The sequence below is a fragment of the Podarcis liolepis genome, assembly GCF_965112155.1.
Source record: "Podarcis liolepis genome assembly, chromosome: 3".
Lineage (NCBI taxonomy): Eukaryota > Metazoa > Chordata > Lepidosauria > Squamata > Lacertidae > Podarcis > Podarcis liolepis.
In genome coordinates, this window is record NC_139557.1 from 8,370,105 (window position 1) to 8,389,400 (window position 19,296).

The 19,296-nt window shown below is 43.6% G+C and overlaps 1 protein-coding gene across 1 annotated transcript; it reads left to right on the forward strand.

Moving 5' to 3' along the window:
- The first annotated feature begins 28 nt into the window (after positions 1-28).
- On the forward strand, positions 29-17,835 carry LOC310703170 (N(4)-(Beta-N-acetylglucosaminyl)-L-asparaginase-like). Its single transcript, XM_083495315.1, has 10 exons — positions 29-161; positions 4,343-4,481; positions 4,709-4,865; positions 5,742-5,787; positions 10,308-10,346; positions 11,168-11,256; positions 12,735-12,750; positions 14,748-14,815; positions 16,233-16,337; positions 16,587-17,835. Exons 1-10 carry the CDS (start codon positions 50-52, stop codon positions 16,677-16,679), a joined length of 864 nt encoding a protein of 287 aa, XP_083351441.1. The 5' UTR covers positions 29-49; the 3' UTR covers positions 16,680-17,835.
- Positions 17,836-19,296: the final 1,461 nt, after the last annotated feature.

The window sequence follows — 19,296 nt, forward strand, 5'->3', positions numbered from 1 at the left end:
CAGAGCCTCCCGAAGACCTCGAAGCCCCGCCCCGCGTTCGGGCGTCGCCATGGCAGCCGCTGCGGGAACCTGGGCCTTTTCGCGCCCGGCCGTGGAGAGGATGAGGCTGCTGCTGCTCGAGGGGGGCTTAGCGACCGACTGCCTCCAGGAGGCCATGGCAGGTACAGACGGATCATAAATGTGAAGGAGTAAAAAAACCAACGACAAAAAACCCTTTTTCCGCTGCCTAGCAACGGGCGACGTTCCGGGCCAGCCCTCCCATGAGGCAGAGTGAGGCAGCTGCCTCAGGCTGTAGATCAGGCATCCCCAGCCTTCGGCCCTCCATAGAATCATAGAGTTGGAACATCGAGTCCAACCCCCTGCCAAGCAGGAAACACCATCAGAGCACTCCTGACATATGGTTGTCAAGCCTCTGCTTAAAGACCTCCAAAGTAGGAGACTCCACCACACTCCTTGGCAGCAAATTCCACTGTCGAACAGCTCTTACTGTCAGGAAGTTCTTCCTAATGTTTAGGTGGAATCTTCTTTCTTGTAGTTTGGATCCATTGCTCCGTGTCCGCTTCTCTGGAGCAGCAGAAAACAACCTTTCTCCCTCCTCTATGTGACATCCTTTTATATATTGGAACATGGCTATCATATCACCCCTTAACCTCCTCTTCTCCAGGCTAAACATGCCCAGCTCCCTTAGCCGTTCCTCATAAGGCATCGTTTCCAGGCCTTTGACCATTTTGGTTGCCCTCCTCTGGACACGTTCCAGTTTGTCAGTGTCCTTCTTGAACTGTGGTGCCCAGAACTGGACACAGTACTCCAGGTGAGGTCTGACCAGAGCAGAATACAGTGGCACTATTACTTCCCTTGATCTAGATGCTATACTCCTATTGATGCAGCCCAGAATTGCATTGGCTTTTTTAGCTGCCGCGTCACACTGTTGGCTCATGTCAAGTTTGTGGTCAACCAAGACTCCTAGATCCTTTTCACATGTACTGCTCTCAAGCCAGGTGTCATCCATCTTGTATTTGTGCCTCTCATTTTTTTTTTGCCCAAAATGAGATGTTTTGGACTACAGTTCCCAGCACCCTTGACCACTGGTCCTGCTAGCTAGGGATCATGGGAGTTGTGGGCCAGAAACATCTGGAGGGCCGAGGTTGAGGAAGCCTGCACCAGGTCCTGGGTGCTGCCAGTCCAGGGTCAGCCTGGTTGGGCTCCCTCACCAACTGTTCTAGCGCACAGTTTTTTTGGGCATCAATAGTTTTTTTTACTTACTGTGACATCTTTTGGATGCTTCCCCGATCCCATTCTCCACCACAAGATCTCCCTGAGAGTTTTCTCCAGGAAGTCAATAGTGTGTCCCCATTAATAGATTACTTCTGGAGTCAGGTATCAGCACCCACACTAATTCTTTGGAGGAGTCTCCCTTATCTGGGATTTCTAGCTTGCTCAAATCAGCACCTTCTTTCACATACAAAGCAACATCCCCTGCAGTATGTCCTTCTGTGCCCTTCCTATTGGGTTCATATCCAGACATAACAGTGTCACATTGGTTCTCTCCAGTGCCATTTTTCTGGGGAAAGAGTTGCCAGAGCTCACCATGAACACCTCCCTCGTTCTCTTAGAACGGCAATGGTGCCCACCGGAGAGGTGCCAGAACTGAGTTCTGGTGAGTTTTGGCTGGGGGAAAGCCCTGTTTCTCTCAGTTCCACCAAGTTTCCCTTAAAGGTAAAGGTACCCCTGCCCGTACGGGCCAGTCTTGACAGACTCTAGGGTTGTGCGCTCATCTCACTCTAGAGGCCGGGAGCCAGCGCTGTCCGCAGACACTTCCGGGTCACGTGGCTAGCGTGACGAAGCTACTCTGGCAAGCCAGAGCCGCACACGGAAACGCCGTTTACTTTCCCGCTAGTAAGCGGTCCCTATTTATCTACTTGCACCCGGGGGTGCTTTCGAACTGCTAGGTTGGCAGGAGCAGTGACCGAGCAACGGGAGCTCACCCCGTCGCGGGGATTAGAACTGCCAACCTTCTGATCAGCAAGTCCTAGTCGCTGAGGTTTTACCCACAGCGCCACCCGCGTCCCAAGTTTCCACGTAAGTTTCCCTTATGTCCACTATATATCAGTGCTGTCCTCTAAGACCTTAGGCTGTAGATGCTGGGGTTCAAGGAATGTCCAGAGCTGGGAACGCTGCAGGACCTGGGCCCGCACACCTTTCACACTAACCTGATGCCCTCAGGTCCAGTAGAAGGTGCTGTCCTTTGTAGTACAGTCATAACACATGTTACGTCCGCTTCATGTTACTTCCGGGTTTCGCCCCTCGCAAGCACAAAATGATGTCACACGCATGCGCAGAAGCAGGGAATCGCGACCCGCGTGTGCACAGACGCGCCGCTACAGGTTGCGCTCTTTTCATATTGCGAACGGGCCTCCGAAACAGATCCCGTTTGCAACCAGAGGTACCAGTGTATTGGAGCAAGGTTCAAAGGCAGGTGGGCTGACCTTGTGTGTGTGTGCACCTTGAGGGAGGGTGCCATCTTGCTCTTTGCCTCAGGCAGCAAGATTGCTTGCACCGGCCCTGGTTGGGTACCCAGGGGGTTGGACTTAGATCGCCCTTGTGGTCCCTTCCCACACTGCAATCCTATAATTTATTGGATTTCTTAACCATCCTTCAACGCGCTGAGGGTTACAACAATATCAAAACCAGCTTTTAAAAATTTACTATCGGAATAGCAGGGTGGGCCCATATAGAGATATAGAGATATACTGATATCTCACTTGTCAAAGACTATGTGTAAAGCATGGGCGGAGAGAAATTTGGATACAGTGGTGCCCCGCAAGACGAATGCCTCGCAAGACGAAAAACCCGCTAGACAAAAGGGTTTTCTGTTTTTCGATGCGCTTCGCAAGACGAATTTCCCTATGGGCTTGCTTCGCAAGACGAAAACGTCTTGTGAGTCTTGCGATTTTTTTCGCTCCCCCCCCCTTTTTCTAAGCCGCTAAGCCGCTAATAGCCTTTTAGCCGCTAAGCCGCTAATAGCCGCTAAGCCGCTAATAGCGCTAATCCGCTAAGCCGCTAATAGGGTTGCTTCGCAAGATGAAAAAACCGCTAGACGAAGAGACTCGCGGAACGGATTATTTTCATCTTGCGAGGCACCACTGTATGTACAACAAAATATTAAGGGTCCAATTCTTTTGTTTGAGACTCAAGGCTTGGGACTCGAGGCTTCAATCTGAAAGGGTTTAAGACTCCCCCCCCCCCCCCATGATTTAAAAAACAATGTGATAGGAGAGATGCCTACTCCAATGGTGCGCTATGGGCACTGCTTTTTCCAAGGATACGTAGTATCGGCAGCTCTTTTGTTGTTGTTAAAAAAGTGTGGCACTTACTGCAACAATTTCATGGTGGGTACCAGCACCTATTTTTCTAGGGGAACAACCGCCGGCTATGGTCCCTCTCCCCCTCAGTTTCTGCAACAAAAAAACAGCCAAATGTATATCCCAGCATACCAACAGTGAAAGTACTGTGGCTGTAGCTAACATAACTTATGTAAAGGTAACTAGTATTTCCATGTGCTCTGGCTTTCGTCATGATATTCCGTTGCACCAGAAGTGGTTTAGTCCTGCTGGCCACATGACCCAGAAAGCTGTCTTCGGACAAACACCTGCTCCCTCTACCTGAAAGTGGAGATGAGTGCCACACCCCATAGTAGAATTCGACAGGACTTAACCATCCAGAGGTCCTTTACCTTACTTATAAAGGTTACTGTTTCATGCTATATCTACTGGCATATGAATGACATAAGATGTCAATATTGTCCACCTAGCTGATCAAAATAAAGATGGCAGATATGTAAAGGTGATGCACCACAAATATGACTGCCACATAGAAAGGATTTGTGACAATTTCTTCTTTTTGTATGAATGGTACGCACCCAGAAAAAAGCACTGTATGTAACTGAGATGAATTCAGGACTAACTGTCCTTTAACCAATAGTTATGTACTATCATTAATATCGGTCCATCATGGAAAATACTGTTTTCCAACCAGGTCAAAAATAAAAATACAAACACCTAGCTTATTAAAGCACATGCTGTCAATCATACATTAATGGTTAACTGTCGCACACTGGATACCTTTGAATGCTAATTTTCAAATGCTAATATAACATTTTCCTTTTAAAGAATTCTGGATGCTGTAGTTTTCCACTCACAAAGTTACAATTCCCAGCAACCCTTAACAACAGTACTGTACCCAGAATTCTTTGAGGGAGAAAATGTGCTTTGAATGTGCTCAAGGATATAGCTATAGAAATAAAAGGTTTTAAAACACTTTTTTTCTTAAAAAATGTTTTCAGATATTGAGAACGATGAGAAAACAGGACGTTTTGTAGTAGGACGGGGAGGCTACCCAAATAAACAGGGCATAATCCAATGTGATGCAGCAGTAATGGAAGGACAACCTGGGCGTTTTGGAGCTGTGGCAGCCTTGCATGGGTATGTATTATACCTTGCTATGCGTCAGAGGTCACCAGCCCGGCACCAAAAACTCTAAGATTATTATTTTTTAATTATGCTTTTTCACATATATTTTTTAATTCCTTAGAGCCTAATAGTTTAGCTCTTCATAATTTTTATCATTGCATTTAATCATCGAACTCAGTTCTTTAAAAGTATATATGGAACAAACCCCTTCTGAAATTATATTCTTTCTGCTGATAAAGAATTGGAACTCCTCTCGCTGTAGCACGTAAGGTCATGGAAGAAACTCCACACAGTTTTCTGGTTGGGGATGGTGCTGTGGCTTTTGCAAAAGACCAAGGCTTCACTGTGGAAGATAACCGAAGTATGATGAGTGAGCAAAGTACAGAAGCTTATCAGGTAACACTCTACTTTGGAGCAATAGTGATGTGAGTTTATTTATGCAGTAGTAGAATAATTCACATTAGGAATAAATATCCTTGCAGATGTTCTGAGCACCCCTGACTCTCATGAATCATCAAGAAGTCTCTTTGAAGTCATTTCAAACAACAAAGGGGGCACCTAATGTGACATTTTCAAAATGTCATGCATCAGATAGTCAGAAATAGAATTCAGATTAACTGACTACTAATATTCTGTTGGCCAAAGTGCTTCACAACTGCATGGACAATGGCATATGTTCACGCTGACTGCTGAGGAAGGATCAGCTATGGGTGGCTTGGAAAGGAGAGAAAAATAGATTGAAATTCTGCTTATTTCTCCTTTCTAAAGTTAACGTTTCCTCATCTCACCTGGCATGAAACTAGCTGGGAAGTTATGCTGCTTCTTAATGCATTGGAAAACCCCTGCCAGTGGCCATGGGCTGTGAGTTGCCAGCCCTTAGAATAGTCCCAAGATTGAGGGTGGAATTCAACTAATGACATCAGTGTTTCCCCCCTGTGTGCCCCCACCCCAAAAATTGGCTCTGGGGTGTTTGGAGAACCTGTGGAACAGCACATGGGAGGAGGAGAGTGGAGATTGTTCTGTCTAGCAAGCCGACAATGCTTGCGCTGACAGAATGATCAGAAGAGCCCAACCATTTCTCCCACTGAACCCACATACAATTTAGGATTAATCCTTTGAAAGAAACTATGTTTCAGATACAACTTCTGGATGTTACTTATACGTAAGAAGATACATTCTGCTTACTTCACAGATTTCTACTGGGGGGGAACTATAATTACAAATGGGTGGCATTTGATAGCACAATTCATTTTGGTCTTATCTTATCTGTAGGAATATTTAGAAAAGGGAAAGAGCTTGAAGAAACATGATACATTGGGTAAGTAATATTTTTTTAAAAGAACACTTTTATGGGACATGCTGGGTCTTCTTTTTGTAATTGTGGAGACATTAACTTGCCATTTTCTAGTTGTATGTTTATGCTACCAAGAACTTACAGGTACATAAGATGCTGCGGTTAATTAATTCTTATGTATTAACTGGCAACTTTTACAGACTTTCTGAAATAATACAGGAATTAATCTAAGTTTTGGAAACAATATGGGCTGATTCCAGCATGGTAATTTCCTACATATTCCATTTCCTTATAGCCAAGCATGTGGTTCTTCATGTAGTGTGTCATGCATGACAGCAGCATCTACACCTATCTCAATGAAGATGTGAACATGTGCAGAAGGCTGCAGCAAATAGATATTGTCTTTCTCAGATGACAGTGTGTATGGGCATGGTTTCTTTTCTGCCTGACATACATCTCTAGTTTAAATGTAGCCCCTTTTTAGTAAGCATAGAATATCAAGAAAGCTTCAATATAAGTGACATGGTGCCTGGAAAATTCAGGGAGCTGCCTTGAGATCATAGAGTACAGTGGTGCCCCGCAAGACAAATGCCTCGCAAGACGGAAAACTCGCTAGACGAAAGAGTTTTCCGTTTTGGAGGTGCTTCGCAAAACGAATCTCCTATGGGCTTGCTTCGCAAGACGAAAATGTCTTGCAAGTTCCTACGGGTTTTTTTTCCTTCCCCCAACCTTTTTCTAAGCTGCTAAGCCGCTTATCAGCTGATCCGATAAGCCGCTAATAGCGCTAAGCCGCTAATCCGTCAATGGGCTTGCTTCGCAAGACGAAAAAACCGCTAGACGAAGAGAATCACAGAACGGATTCTTTTCGTCTTGCGAGGCACCACTGTATAGCATGCTCTCTAATTCATCCTAATAATTTCACTTTCAGTGGCCAGGGGACCAACAGGAAGTAAATAGAACTTGTTGCTAGATCTTTTTACTTGAGGGCCTACAGAAATCTAGGTTAGGAATTCTTCTGCCTATTGCATTACTGGGCATTCCATTCCAGAAAATGTTGCCCTATTCAGTATCCTGCAAAGGTTTGTACATCCTGTTCTTTGTTCAGCCTCAAGAGGGTGCTATGGCTTAATAAAAGCTATAAGAAAACTGTTAAGGTTGGATTTAAAGGAAATGGTGGCTAGGAAAAGGTATTTAATTTCTGCCTTGAAATAATTGAAAATCACCTGGCAATTATTCCAGCTCTAGCAATTGTGTCTACCATCTCCATTACAAGAGACAACACAAATACATTGGCTCTGAGGGTGCTTAGGATAGGATCTAAGCCTTATAGTGCAATCCTATACATGTCTACTCAGAATAAGCCACATAAAAAGGGGAAAAAGAATAAGCCACATTGATTTCAGTGAGTCTTACTCCCAGGTAAGTGAGTAAATGATTTCAGCCTCAAAGTGACATTGTAAATATCCAGTTGACAGAACAACTGTGAGCAGTTGCCTTCCAATCTTATGCAAGTTTGTTTGAAAATGAGTCCAGTGTCACTCCCAAGTACAGTAGGTAGAATCACAGGGTTTTAAAAATTAATTTAAGGGTAAATCTTCCACCTTCTTAAAAAAATTCACTGTTTACATACATATTCCCATGTTAGATATGCACAACAGAAGTGGTGAAGCTAGCAGCGCACAAACATTTCTATGGAACAGCTACCATTTCCCCTTTATTGTTAAGATGTGGCACAAGTCCTGATCTAGGATTGAAAGAGTCATCACTATTAATGTAATGAATAGGAGGGGTAGGAGAAGAGAAGTATCTTAGGCTGTGTTTTCCTATTGTAGCCACTTTGAACATTCAGGGAACCCTTTCTCAATTCATTTGTCGCTGCTGTCTTCCATTGAAACAGAAGATTCTATTAAATTTCTCTCAGGGAGATGTTGAACTTTTCTTTTTAAAGACCTCAAGAACTGTATATTGATAAATACTTTAGATTTAAAAACAATAACTTTGTTCCAAAAGTGTTCTGCATATTTAGGATGGAAGAAATGCAGCATTTTTCTTGGGATGAAGACAGTCCAATACAGTGGTGCCTCGCAAGACGAAATTAATTCGTTCCGCAAGTCTCTTTGTTTTGCGAGTTTTTCGTCTTGCGATGCACGGTTTCCCATAGGAATGCATTGAAAATCAATTAATGCGTTCCTAGGGAAACCGCCTTCAGACCAGGTGCGGGGACAGTCTGTCCCCGGACCTCTTCTGAAGGCTGGGGGGGGGCAAGGGCTTTTCTTCCCACCCCCAGCATTTTAAAAAACCCCGGGACAGCGGAGGACTTCTCCGCTGTCCAGGCGATCTTAAAATGCTGGCGGGTGGCATTTTAAAATCGCACTGGACAGCGGAGGACTTCTCCGCTGTCCGGGGCGATTTAAAAGCCCCTGGGAAGGCAGGCAGGGGGGACAAAGACTTTCGCCCCCCGCCCGCCTTCAGAAGGTGTTCCCGCCCCCCGCCCCACTTCGGAACAGTGTTACGAAGTGGGGCGGCTGGGGCAGGTGTTCCCGCCCCCCCGCCCCGCTTCGGAACAGCGTTCCGAAGTGGAGCGGCTGGGGCAGGTGTTCCGTCCCCCCCCCCCCGCTTCGGAACAGCGTTCCGAAGAGGGGCGGCGGGGGCAGGTGTTCCCGCCCCCCGCCCCGCTTCGGAACAGCGTTCCGAAGTGGGGCGGCTGGGGCAGGTGTTCCCGCCCCCCCCCGCCCCGCTTCGGAACAGCGTTTTAAAATGCTGGGGGTCGGGAGCGAAGCATTCGTTGCCAACCCCCAGCATTTTAAAATCTCCCCAGGACACGGGGAGATTTTAAAATGCTGGGGGTCGGCAGCGAATGCTTCGCTCCCGACACCCAGCATTTTAAAATATCCCCGGGACAGCAGAGACTTCTCTGCTGTTCCGGGGAGATTTTAAAATGCTGGGGGTCAGCAGCGAACGCTTCGCTCCCGACACCCAGCATTTTAAAATCTCCCCTGCTGTCCCGGGGAGATTTTAAAATGCTGGGGGTTGGCAGCGAACGCTTCGCTCCCGCCCGCCAGCATTTTAAGATCGCCCGGGGCAGGCGAGGGGAAGGCAGGCGGGGGGGAGCAAAGACTTTTGCCCCCCGCCGGCCTTCAGAAGAGGTCCTCTTCTGAAGGCCGGCTGTGGGCGAAAGTCTTTGCTCCCGACCGCCAGCATTTCCCTATGGGCTTTCGTCTTGCGATGCAAGCCCATAGGGAAATTCGGCTTGCGAAGCACCTCCAAAACAGAAAACCCTTTCGTCTTGCAGGTTTTCCGTCTTGCGAGGCATTCGTCTTGCGGGGTACCACTGTACGCATCTGTGAAATCACATCAAAACTACCGCGCTCTCTTTTTCAGCAGTGCCACATTTATTGAGACTTGCTTTGGCTGTTTCCAGAATGCAACTTAAAGCCTTATAAACACTTGCAAGGCCGGTTTGGCCAGAGGCAGTAGTGCACAATAAAGAGCAGATAATGATGGTTCTATAACACAAACTGCTATTATGTTCCCAAAAATCATCAAGGACTCATGGAAATTTGGTGTTGGGTTTGATATTTCTGCTGGTTCTAAAACAGCACCAGGTTTAGCCTCTCAAATAGTTATTGTGTGCTAGGCAGCACATAAAAATTGAAAGATAATCTAAATGCAGTTGCTTGACATCTAGGTTTGTAAAGTGATGTCTGAAAAGATGTTTCAGTAGAAATTATGACAATTAATTGTTTACACTGGCAGATGCTTAGTACCTGTACAATATGCCTGAATGTACGTATATAAACAATCTCATAGTAATCCAAAATATTCAGATAATTTTAAGATCACATATCGCAGTGATACTAGTTAAACATGATTCTGGGTTAATGCATGTAACAGGGGCATCAGAAGCAGACTTCTCTGCCCCCACGTTCCCCACGGCTACCCTCTCCAAGTGGAAGGGTTGGTTAACAAGTATACTAGTACAGAATTTATGCAATATATACGTCTTTTACCTGGATCTCTCTTTGTTCCAGATATCATAACCACATGCTTGGGGTTTTTTAACAATACAGTGGTACCTCGGGTTACAGACACTTCGGGTTACAGACACTTCGGGTTACAGACTCCGCTAACCAGGAAGTGGTTGCTCCAGGTTAAGAACTTTGCCCCAGGATAAGAACAGAAATTGCGGTGCAGCGGCAGCAGGAGGCGAAAGCATGCCTCAGGTTAAGAACTGTTTCAGGTTAAGAACGGACCTCTGGAACGAATTAAGTTCTTAACCCGAGGTACCACTCTATTGAATTCTACAGTGCACTCACCCATATTATTAGAGTCCTTTCTAAGTTGCAAGGTGACAGTATAGCAGACTTGGGATGAAATGAGGGTTTCACTCTGTTGTCTAGGAAATTTCAGATAAATATTCCTGTATTTTTTTAAATGGGGAAATTATAAAATTTCAATAGCTAACAGAGACTGTTATTTGAAGCAATATTCCTAGTGTTGCTTGGTAAGTTAATTCTATTATTCTATTTTTGTCATTTCATTAGGTTTGATTGCCTTGGATACCTTTGGAAATATAACAGTTGGTAAGAGGGAGCAGCATAAACAAAATAAATAATGAGTTTCATCCCTGCCTTATGTTAGACAACTGCTGCTAATTAGCTGTGTGGGTCTTCTCATCATTTACAGGAAGGGAAATAATACACTTGCTTTATTAGAGGGGAGAAGGAAGCAGAATCTATCATGAGAAACATCCATCTGTGTTAGTATTTAAAGGGGACTTACGAACTCTTAAAAAAATAGAGCTTGGTTACAATTGTTAGCACTGCGTAACATTCACAGTCAGTGACTACAGCAGAATTCATTAGCAGAGAAGCTGTGTCATTTGACAGTTTTTCACCGAGGATATAAACCAAACCCATGAAAGATAGTGAGGTGTGTGTTTGTGGTGAATACAGTGGTGCCCCGCAAGACGAATGCCTCGCAAGACGAAAAACCCGCTAGACGAAAGGGTTTTCCATTTTTCGATGCGCTTCGCAAGACGAATTTCCCTATGGGTTTGCTTCGCAAGACGAAAGCGTCTTGCGAGTCTTGCGATTTTTTTCGCTCCCCCCCCTTTTTCTAAGCCGCTAAGCCGCTAATAGCCTTTTAGCCGCTAAGCCGCTAAGCCTTTAATAGCCGCTAAACCGCTAATAGCGCTAATCCGCTAATCGGGTTGCTTCGCAAGACGAAAAAACCGCTAGACGAAGAGACTCGCGGAACGGATTATTTTCGTCTTGCGAGGCACCACTGTAAAAGATAATGATTCAGTTAGCTCCATCATTTCCGCTATCTCATGTAACTATTTTTCTATTGCTATCAGAATAACTACCAATATTTTACTGATTTGAAAAAAAAATATGTTTAGGGGTTTCTACTTCTGGAGCACCATTTAAATATCCAGGAAGAGTGGGAGATTCTCCGATGCCGGGATGTGGGCTGTATGCTGATAAAGAGGTATGCCAAGATAAATTATATGGAGCATAGGAATGGCAGTAGGATACAGCATTTAGAAACAAGGAGTCAACCATAAAACTCCTAAAAAGTAACTTGAGTAGTAACAGTATTTCCCACTCCACTGTCAGCAATAGTTATGTGATCACACAGGTATCTCTGGAACAGTTAGTAATATTGATTTTGTTATATTTAAGAAGTGTATAGAAACACAAATATTCAGAAGTTTCTCTTCAACCAGGCATTTGGCTGATTAATATTACTATTCATTTAAATGTGTCTGTGGAAAAAAGGGTTATTGGCTTCTTTTGCTTTTATTTTATTATGTGTTTCGTATTTTTATGTTGTGAACTGCCCTGTGATCTGTGGATGACGGGCGGTATACATATTTCATTAAAGAAATATAGTTACTAAAAACACACAAGTATAGAAAACAGTTCAAGGTAGGAAAGAGCCTTGCCACACAATCCTTTACATCTTTACTGAGACGTAAGTCTTGCTGTGGTCACTGGGGCTTACTTTCTGGTCAGGTGTGCAAAGGATTGCAGCCTTAACAACCAAAATTGTTTCCATCCATTGCCATTTTTTAGGATGACCTTGTAGAAGTGGAAGCCAGTTGCATTTACTTGACAACAAAGCAAATATGTGACACCTGGTTAGTTTCAAAACCACTCTGAACATTTTGCATGTTGTCTTTTGCTCAGTTTCATTAGACCATGGACACAATTTGCATAAATGTCAATAGAGTAATGTGAACAAACAAAAAAGGATGAAAGAATTTTCCCTGTGAGTGAAGTGATAATTCCTTTTTTTCCCGATCATACACCTGGTCTCTCTCTAGAGGTTGTGGACTCTCCTTCTTTGGAGGTTTTTAAGCAGAGGTTGAATGTCCACCTGGCATGGATGCTTTAGTTGGGATTCCTGTATTTCAGGGATTGGACTAGAATGACCCAACTCTACAATGTTGTCAATCAACATTTGATGATCTCCTTCTACCAGTCCACAATAAAAAGTGTCCTTTCATACTGCATCACAGTGTAGTACGCTGGTTTGACATCATCTGATAGGAAGTTCCTACAGAGGGTGGTGAATACAGCACAAGATACTATGGGCTGTCCCGTGAATCCACTGGGTGAAATAGCGGAAGAACTTCGCCTCAGGAGAGTGAGGAAAATTCTCAGGAATGATTCACACCCTGGCCGGCACTTTCTTGATCTCCTGCCCTCCGGTAGAAGATAAAGAAGCATGATTAGTTGTACCAACAGGATAAAGAACAGCTTCTATCCATGGGCTGTTAGGCTGCTGAATGGAAAGATAACAACAGGGCAACTGACTTTCGGTTTTGGTGGGTGTGCATCAGTAAACAAGGGGAATTAAGACTAAGAGAGCTGAGTGGGGGGTGCTGTCAATTTCTTTATGGCTCTGAGAATAATTAATCCAGATCATGCCACTTCCAAAGTAATATCTTTCTTTCTTTCTAGGTAGGAGCTGCAGTAGGTATGTATTAGTAGTGATAATTAAAAGATTTGCATACCTGTTTATGTTTAAATACATTCATGCATATCTAGAGCTGAAATCTCCCATGAACCAGTTAACGTCCTTGATGTTAATTTTTACTCCAGGTTCTTTTAGAGTTTATCCTGCCGGTAGTTTAATTGTCCACTTTTCAATTTTAAAGGGTTCTAAACACTTCAGGCCATCTTCCTGCTTCCCAGATCAAGATTCTGTTTTGCTGAGCTCATGTTGAGCACCACAACCCCAGAGTCATCCGCGACTGGACCTAATGGTCAGGGGTACCTTTACTTTTACCTATATTATAAAATACATCTAAAGTGTGCATATAATGTGTGTGTATGTATGTTTGTATGCATGGCATTGCATTATATTAGGGAAAACTAGTTTGCAAGTATGCAAGTATGAGGACTTTTTTTAAGGAAAAAAACCCATTGCAAACCGATTTGGAAATGTTGAGAACTGAATTTCAGATTAGAAAAATAAGAAACGGAGAAACCAAAATGGACAGATTTGCCCGTTCATAGTCTGTGCAAGGCAGTTTCCTGTAGCTTTGTCGTGCCCTTGAAGTCAGTCAAAAGGAAACTGGAATGTTGAAGAAATCATTATTGCAGCGATATCTGCCGATAAACACAGGAAACATTAGTCCTCCCCTCCAAAAAAAGAGGGAGAGACATGAAATATGTAGGCTTATTGGTTCCCCTGTACATAGCCTGTTGTTACAATTTCATACCTTGGCTAATTAAAATAGGAATACCCTGTAGCCTCTTTCCTTTTAATTTTTTTTTTAAACACCTATCCTAATCTCTTGCACTAACCTTGTTATGCTAATGCTAGTATTTTCTGTTGCTCTAGCAAGGGCTTAGCAAAACTGTCACACCTGTTTCCAAGCTGCTTGGATAACTGCTAAGAACTGTTTGGCTTTTTAGTTCTTAGAAATAAACATTCACCTAAAGCGTTTTGAGGGATGAATAAGGATCATGCACAAACGTTTATTGCAAAAAAAGTATCCCAGCCATAATTGCAAATGTTATCTGTTTGTTATTTATTACATTTATATCCCACTTTTCCTCAAGGACTTCAAGGTGGTTTACATAGGAGTCCTCCCCCCCATTTTATCCTCACAATAAGGCTGTGAGGTCAGTTAGGCAGAGAGTGAGTGACTGGCCTGTGAGTTTCATAGCTGAGTGTTGCTAGCCCGCCAAAATTACTCATCAACCACAGTGTCACATAAACCTTTTACATTGCAATCCTGTGTGTCTCTGCTACAGTATAAGCACCATTCGGTTCAGCAGGATTTACCATAGTGTGTGTAGGTTTGCAGCCTTACAGTGCAATCCTATTCTAGTTTACTCAGAAGTAAGCCTCATTATAGTTACTGTTGCTTCTACCTGTTTGCCTTGGTTTGCAGCCTCAGTCTCTATTTCCTAAAAGCATGGGGTGGAAAACAACACAGGTTTTGTAAAATTTATCTGACTGGAGGCGATTTTTGCCATTGTGATACAGTGGTACCTCAGGTTAAGTACTGAATTCGTTCCAGAGGTCCGTACTTAACCTGAAACTGTTCTTAACCTGAAGCACCACTGTAGCTAATGGGGCCTCCTGCTGCCACCACGCCGCCGGAGCACGATTTCTGTTCGCATCCTGAAGCAAAGTTCTTAACCTGAAACATTATTTCTGGGTTAGCGGAGTCTGTAACCTGAAGTGTATGCAACCTGAAGCGTATGTAACCTGAGGTAGCACTGTACAAGCTACTAAATCCAAGACAATACAGAGATTACAAGAAAATATACTTTGGGAACAGTCTAGTCGAAGTGTTTCTCTCTTGGTATTATCCACTGAAACCAGACAACATTGTCCTACTCTAACAATGTGTGATAGAAGAGTGATTTGTATGTAGATGCATTGCAATTCTGTTTTCTTATTTCCAGAAGTTAACACAGAACACTTATTCACAAGTAAATCTTTTTTTAACCCATCAGCTACTGGGGATGGAGACAAGATTATGTGTTTCTGTCCTTGTTTTCATGCAGCCCTGTTAATGAAACAGGTATGTCATCAGTGGGTTTCAAGCATGCCTACTTTGAAGCACTAACATTAAGAGCATCACTGGGAGAGAGGAGAGGAAGAGAGACTAGCTCAGGGGTCAGCAAACTTTTGTAGCCATGGGCTGGTCCACAGTTCGTCAGACTATATGGGGGGGGGGGGAATGAAAAAATTCCTATGCCCCACAAATAACCCAGAGGTGCATTTTAAATAAAAGCACACATTCTACTCATGTAAAAACACGCTGATTTCCGGACCGTCCACGGGCTGCATTTAGAAGCCAATATGGCCTGATCCGGCCCCTGGGCCTTAGTTTGCCTACCCCTGGACTAGCTAGTAAGGGCAAGGGAAGTGGTTTTCAACCATAATGTGTTGACTAGAAATGATTGAAGCCTCCTGCTAGAGAAGAGGGTGGTGTAGACTCTCTAAAGAAATTGCTTGTGGCAGCAGTCCCTTTCAAGGAACATACCTCTGGCATAGGTGATTGAAAAGAGCAGAAAGATAGGCCAAATGGTAGGCAGAAGCTGAAAACATCAGTACAGTGATACCTCAGGTTAAGTACTTAATTAGTTCCAGAGGTCTGAACTTAACCTGAAACTGTTCTTAACCTGAAGCACCACTTTAGCTAATGGTGCCGCCGCGCCGCCGGAGCCTGATTTCTGTTCTCATCCTGAAGCAAAGTTCTTAACCTGAAGCACTATTTCTGGATTAGTGGAGTCTGTAACCTGAAGCGTATGTAACCTGAAGCATATGTAACCTGAAGTACCACTGTAGTCAAAGTTAGCCAGTTAAAGCTGAGGACAGAGTGCTGAAGAGGGTGCAGGCTAGACTCTAGCACTTTATATGTAAAACATTCTGTCCCTTGTCTGTTCATGGAAGCTTGCCAGCCCTGTTAAAACTTTTACCCAGCCCTCTTAATACAAGAAAGCGAGGCTCTGTTAGGAAGTTCTGTTCACTAGACCACTTTCTTACGGACCCTTATGAGACCAGTCCTGCAAACCAATCATAGAGGGACTAGATACGTTTCACCGATTTGTTAGAGGTGGTGGCAATCCATTGATCGGCAGCAGAATTCTGAGATAAGGATTTGAGTTCTAATATAAGAATTCTTCTTGCACAAATAAATCCTGGCACATGCTCCTGATCACTGAAATTGCCACAGAATGTCCTTGTGGCATTTTCTGCAGAGTTGTAATCCTTACGTTGCCCTCTGTTGAACAGTCCAAATTATGCCTTGCAGTGTACTGTGTGATTTAATGTATAAACAGATAAAATGAAGAACAATGTGCATCTGCTTTTACATCTTGGTCTGTTGGTCAATGTAAGCAGCATTGAGAGGGCAGGAATGAAAACTTCCTTAGATACACAGAATAGAAATGAGTGGCAAAAGAAACTTGTTTTAGGTTTTGTTTACCTTTCAGGGCTTGTCTCCCATGGATGCATGCCAGACTGTTGTCCAGGATATCCTCCAGCGAACAGGAAAGGAAAATATGTTTGAACTTGGAATAATTGCAATGAATATGAAGGTACGCAAAGACAAGTGTTTCCTGACGTTTTCTTGGTTGCTCATGGCTATGATAACTTATGTTCCTATTTACCTTTCATCGTGTATCCTACATATGGGATAATGTAGCAAGCTAGCCTAGATTATGACTAAACAGGGACAAAATGGTAGGATGGGAGTTGCTGCAATAATAATTGAGGCAAATCGAATAGGATATTAATGAATCCTAATTTATTCATCTTTTTCCCCCTTGTGGATTTCTAATGTTTAGGGAGAAGTTGGAGCTGCTTCGTCAATGCCATTCCCATACTGCATCTGGTCTCAGGGAAAGGACTCTGTAGAGCAATTGATGCAACAATGCTAACAACTTTGAAAGGATCAAAGAAAAAATTATTCTGCACCTCTTGCTCCCAGGTTCAGAGTCACATCCACCTTTATCTTGTGACGTTTCCTTTTCTTGTGTAAAGTATTGGGGAGGGGAATCTAAATTGAGACTTTTCTTCAGAAGGTCTGAACTATGCGTATATGAGAGCTTCAGCCTATACCTAATCAAGAAACTGTGATTTGTTACGGCCAAGCTGGACAATACATTAAAATGTGCAGTTACTGTTCATCTTTATACCATGTACGCCAGGGAGCCAGCCAGCAATAACTCACACAAAGTACATGAAGTTAACATTTTATTAGAGAAAACAAGGTCTGCTCAGGGTGTTCTGGGAGACCAGGGCGGAGGGGAGCTGGTTGCAGCAGGAGGGGGAGACTCCCTGGCTTTTTCAGCAGTCTGCCTCCATTCTGCCTCTTGACACACTCACCCCGCCTCTCCTGCTTCTGGACTGCTCTCTGCCACAGCCTCTTCTTGCTCACTAAACCCTGTTAACTCTTTAGCTTCTGACACCTCCTCCCATGTTTGCCCCTCTTCTCCCTCTGATCACTCATTGTTGCCCCACGACCAATCTGGGCTCTGAGCTGTGTTTCCCTGGCGATTCCCCAGCTGCTGCCTCCCACCATTGACACTGTGTGTGAGAGAGAATAAAGACCTTGAACTGAGAGGAGGATTTTAACTCTTTCTCCCCTCTGCTGTGATCATTACGAAATCACACCCACCCTCAGCTGCTGTTCATTCCAGGAAGAAAACTGCCATTAACACCAGTGACAGCTTCTCTCCTAAGACAAATAGCAGCTTCAGTTATGAGGTGGCATTTGGAAACTAGCCACAATAGCTCCATTCATGGAAGAAGATGGTAAGACCATAGATATATTAAGGGGGGGGGGGAGTTCTGCTTTTTTTAAAAAAGAAACCTTTCATAATATGCTTATACTGTGTTTCCCTGAGAGTATTTTTGCAAATGTATAATGCTCTCTTGTGTCTAATATTAATTAAAAATGCAAAAAACTGCAAAAATGCCATATTTCCATATTACATACAGACATCACAGGTTCACTCTCGGGAGTAAATGAAAGCTAGCGCTGTATTTATTAAGGGAAAGCCTTTTCAATAAAACTATACATGCTTTAAGTTATACATGCTTTGTCCAGGCTTTTTTTAAAAAATAAAAGTCGCTCTGGGATGCATAGAGCAGAAACATGCAATATTTTATTACTGATAACTGTTACTTCTGTACATCACAGTGACAAAGTTCTGTGTGCTGCTGATTTCACACAAGTTGCGCAAATCAGTGCAGATTTTCGACCTTTGGTACTAGCACTGATAGTCCTGCCACATTGGAGGCAGTCAATTGCCGTGGTAGGCAAAACTTATAACATTCTGTAGCAAATTTGCAATAACCATGCCTTATTAAAGTAATAAGTAAAGTAATAGCTGTTGGAGCAGCATACATCTTGTGACACCTCTTCGTAGACTCAAAGAACTGTAGAGTTGGAAGGGACCCCAGGGGTCATTTAGTCATAATACGCAGCACAGGGGAAGAACATGTTGGTGCCACACCTTGTACTACTCTAGAGCATTGACATATCCTCAATGGCACAACTTTAAACGAGTTCTAGACCTAGTTCTGAAGTGAAATGGTAGAGTAATTAATGGAACATGAACTGCAGTGAACAGGTTATCCCATCCCCAGGCTGATAAAAGTTGCTAAATGTCCCCTCCCCTCTTATTTTGTTCCAGTAGGGGTTCCTGCCATGTTGGAAGGTAAAGGTGGCACTACTAAGTTAAAAAGCAGTATGTAAGGTTCTGAACGGCTTCTAATCTGGGAGGCACTTGTTCTAGCAGAAAATGAACTTTTGGCCCTGGGAAGGACACTTGGCAGGCCTAAAGCAATATTTGTGTTGCAGCTCCCAGCATAAAATGAGCGGACATCTTAAAAGCTTCTGCCATTACGCTAAAAATCCCCTTCTCACATGATGCAGACAATGATTGCATTTGGAAAATAGTCCATGGAAACTGGAAGCGACCCACTAGTTCGTTGAATCTCTTCCAGATTCTCTTCCTGATCTGTGACCAGGTGCCTGGAGAGACTATCTACAGAAAACAAAAACATTCTGCCTGCAAAAAAGGGTGAAGATAAGAATACATTGACATTTTAGGATATAATCACAGCTTGCCATCTCAGTGGAAATATGGGCTGCTGATAATTATGGGCTGCCTTTGTCATTTGGACACTGCTTTTGTTCTTTACAAGGAAACAGGGTTGCTGTTACCTTTTGGTCCACAACTATTTCTTTAACCAGTTTTAAAACATCTTTGGAGACATAACATGAGAGCACTAGTCTAATGTGAGATGTCTGAACGTTATAATTACATTCACAACCACCCAAATCCTTTTGCTGACTTATTTAGGGAGCAAGGAGTTATCTTCCAATTCAGATAACTGTTTTTTTAAGTTTAGCTTTTCATTGTACCCATATGCTGGCAATGAATAAAATGCAAAATTTAGAAATAAAATTGTGTAGGAAACATCTACACAATTGTTTTCTGATAGAGAGACTTGCTGGATCCACCCTCCCACGCACACAAGAGTTCC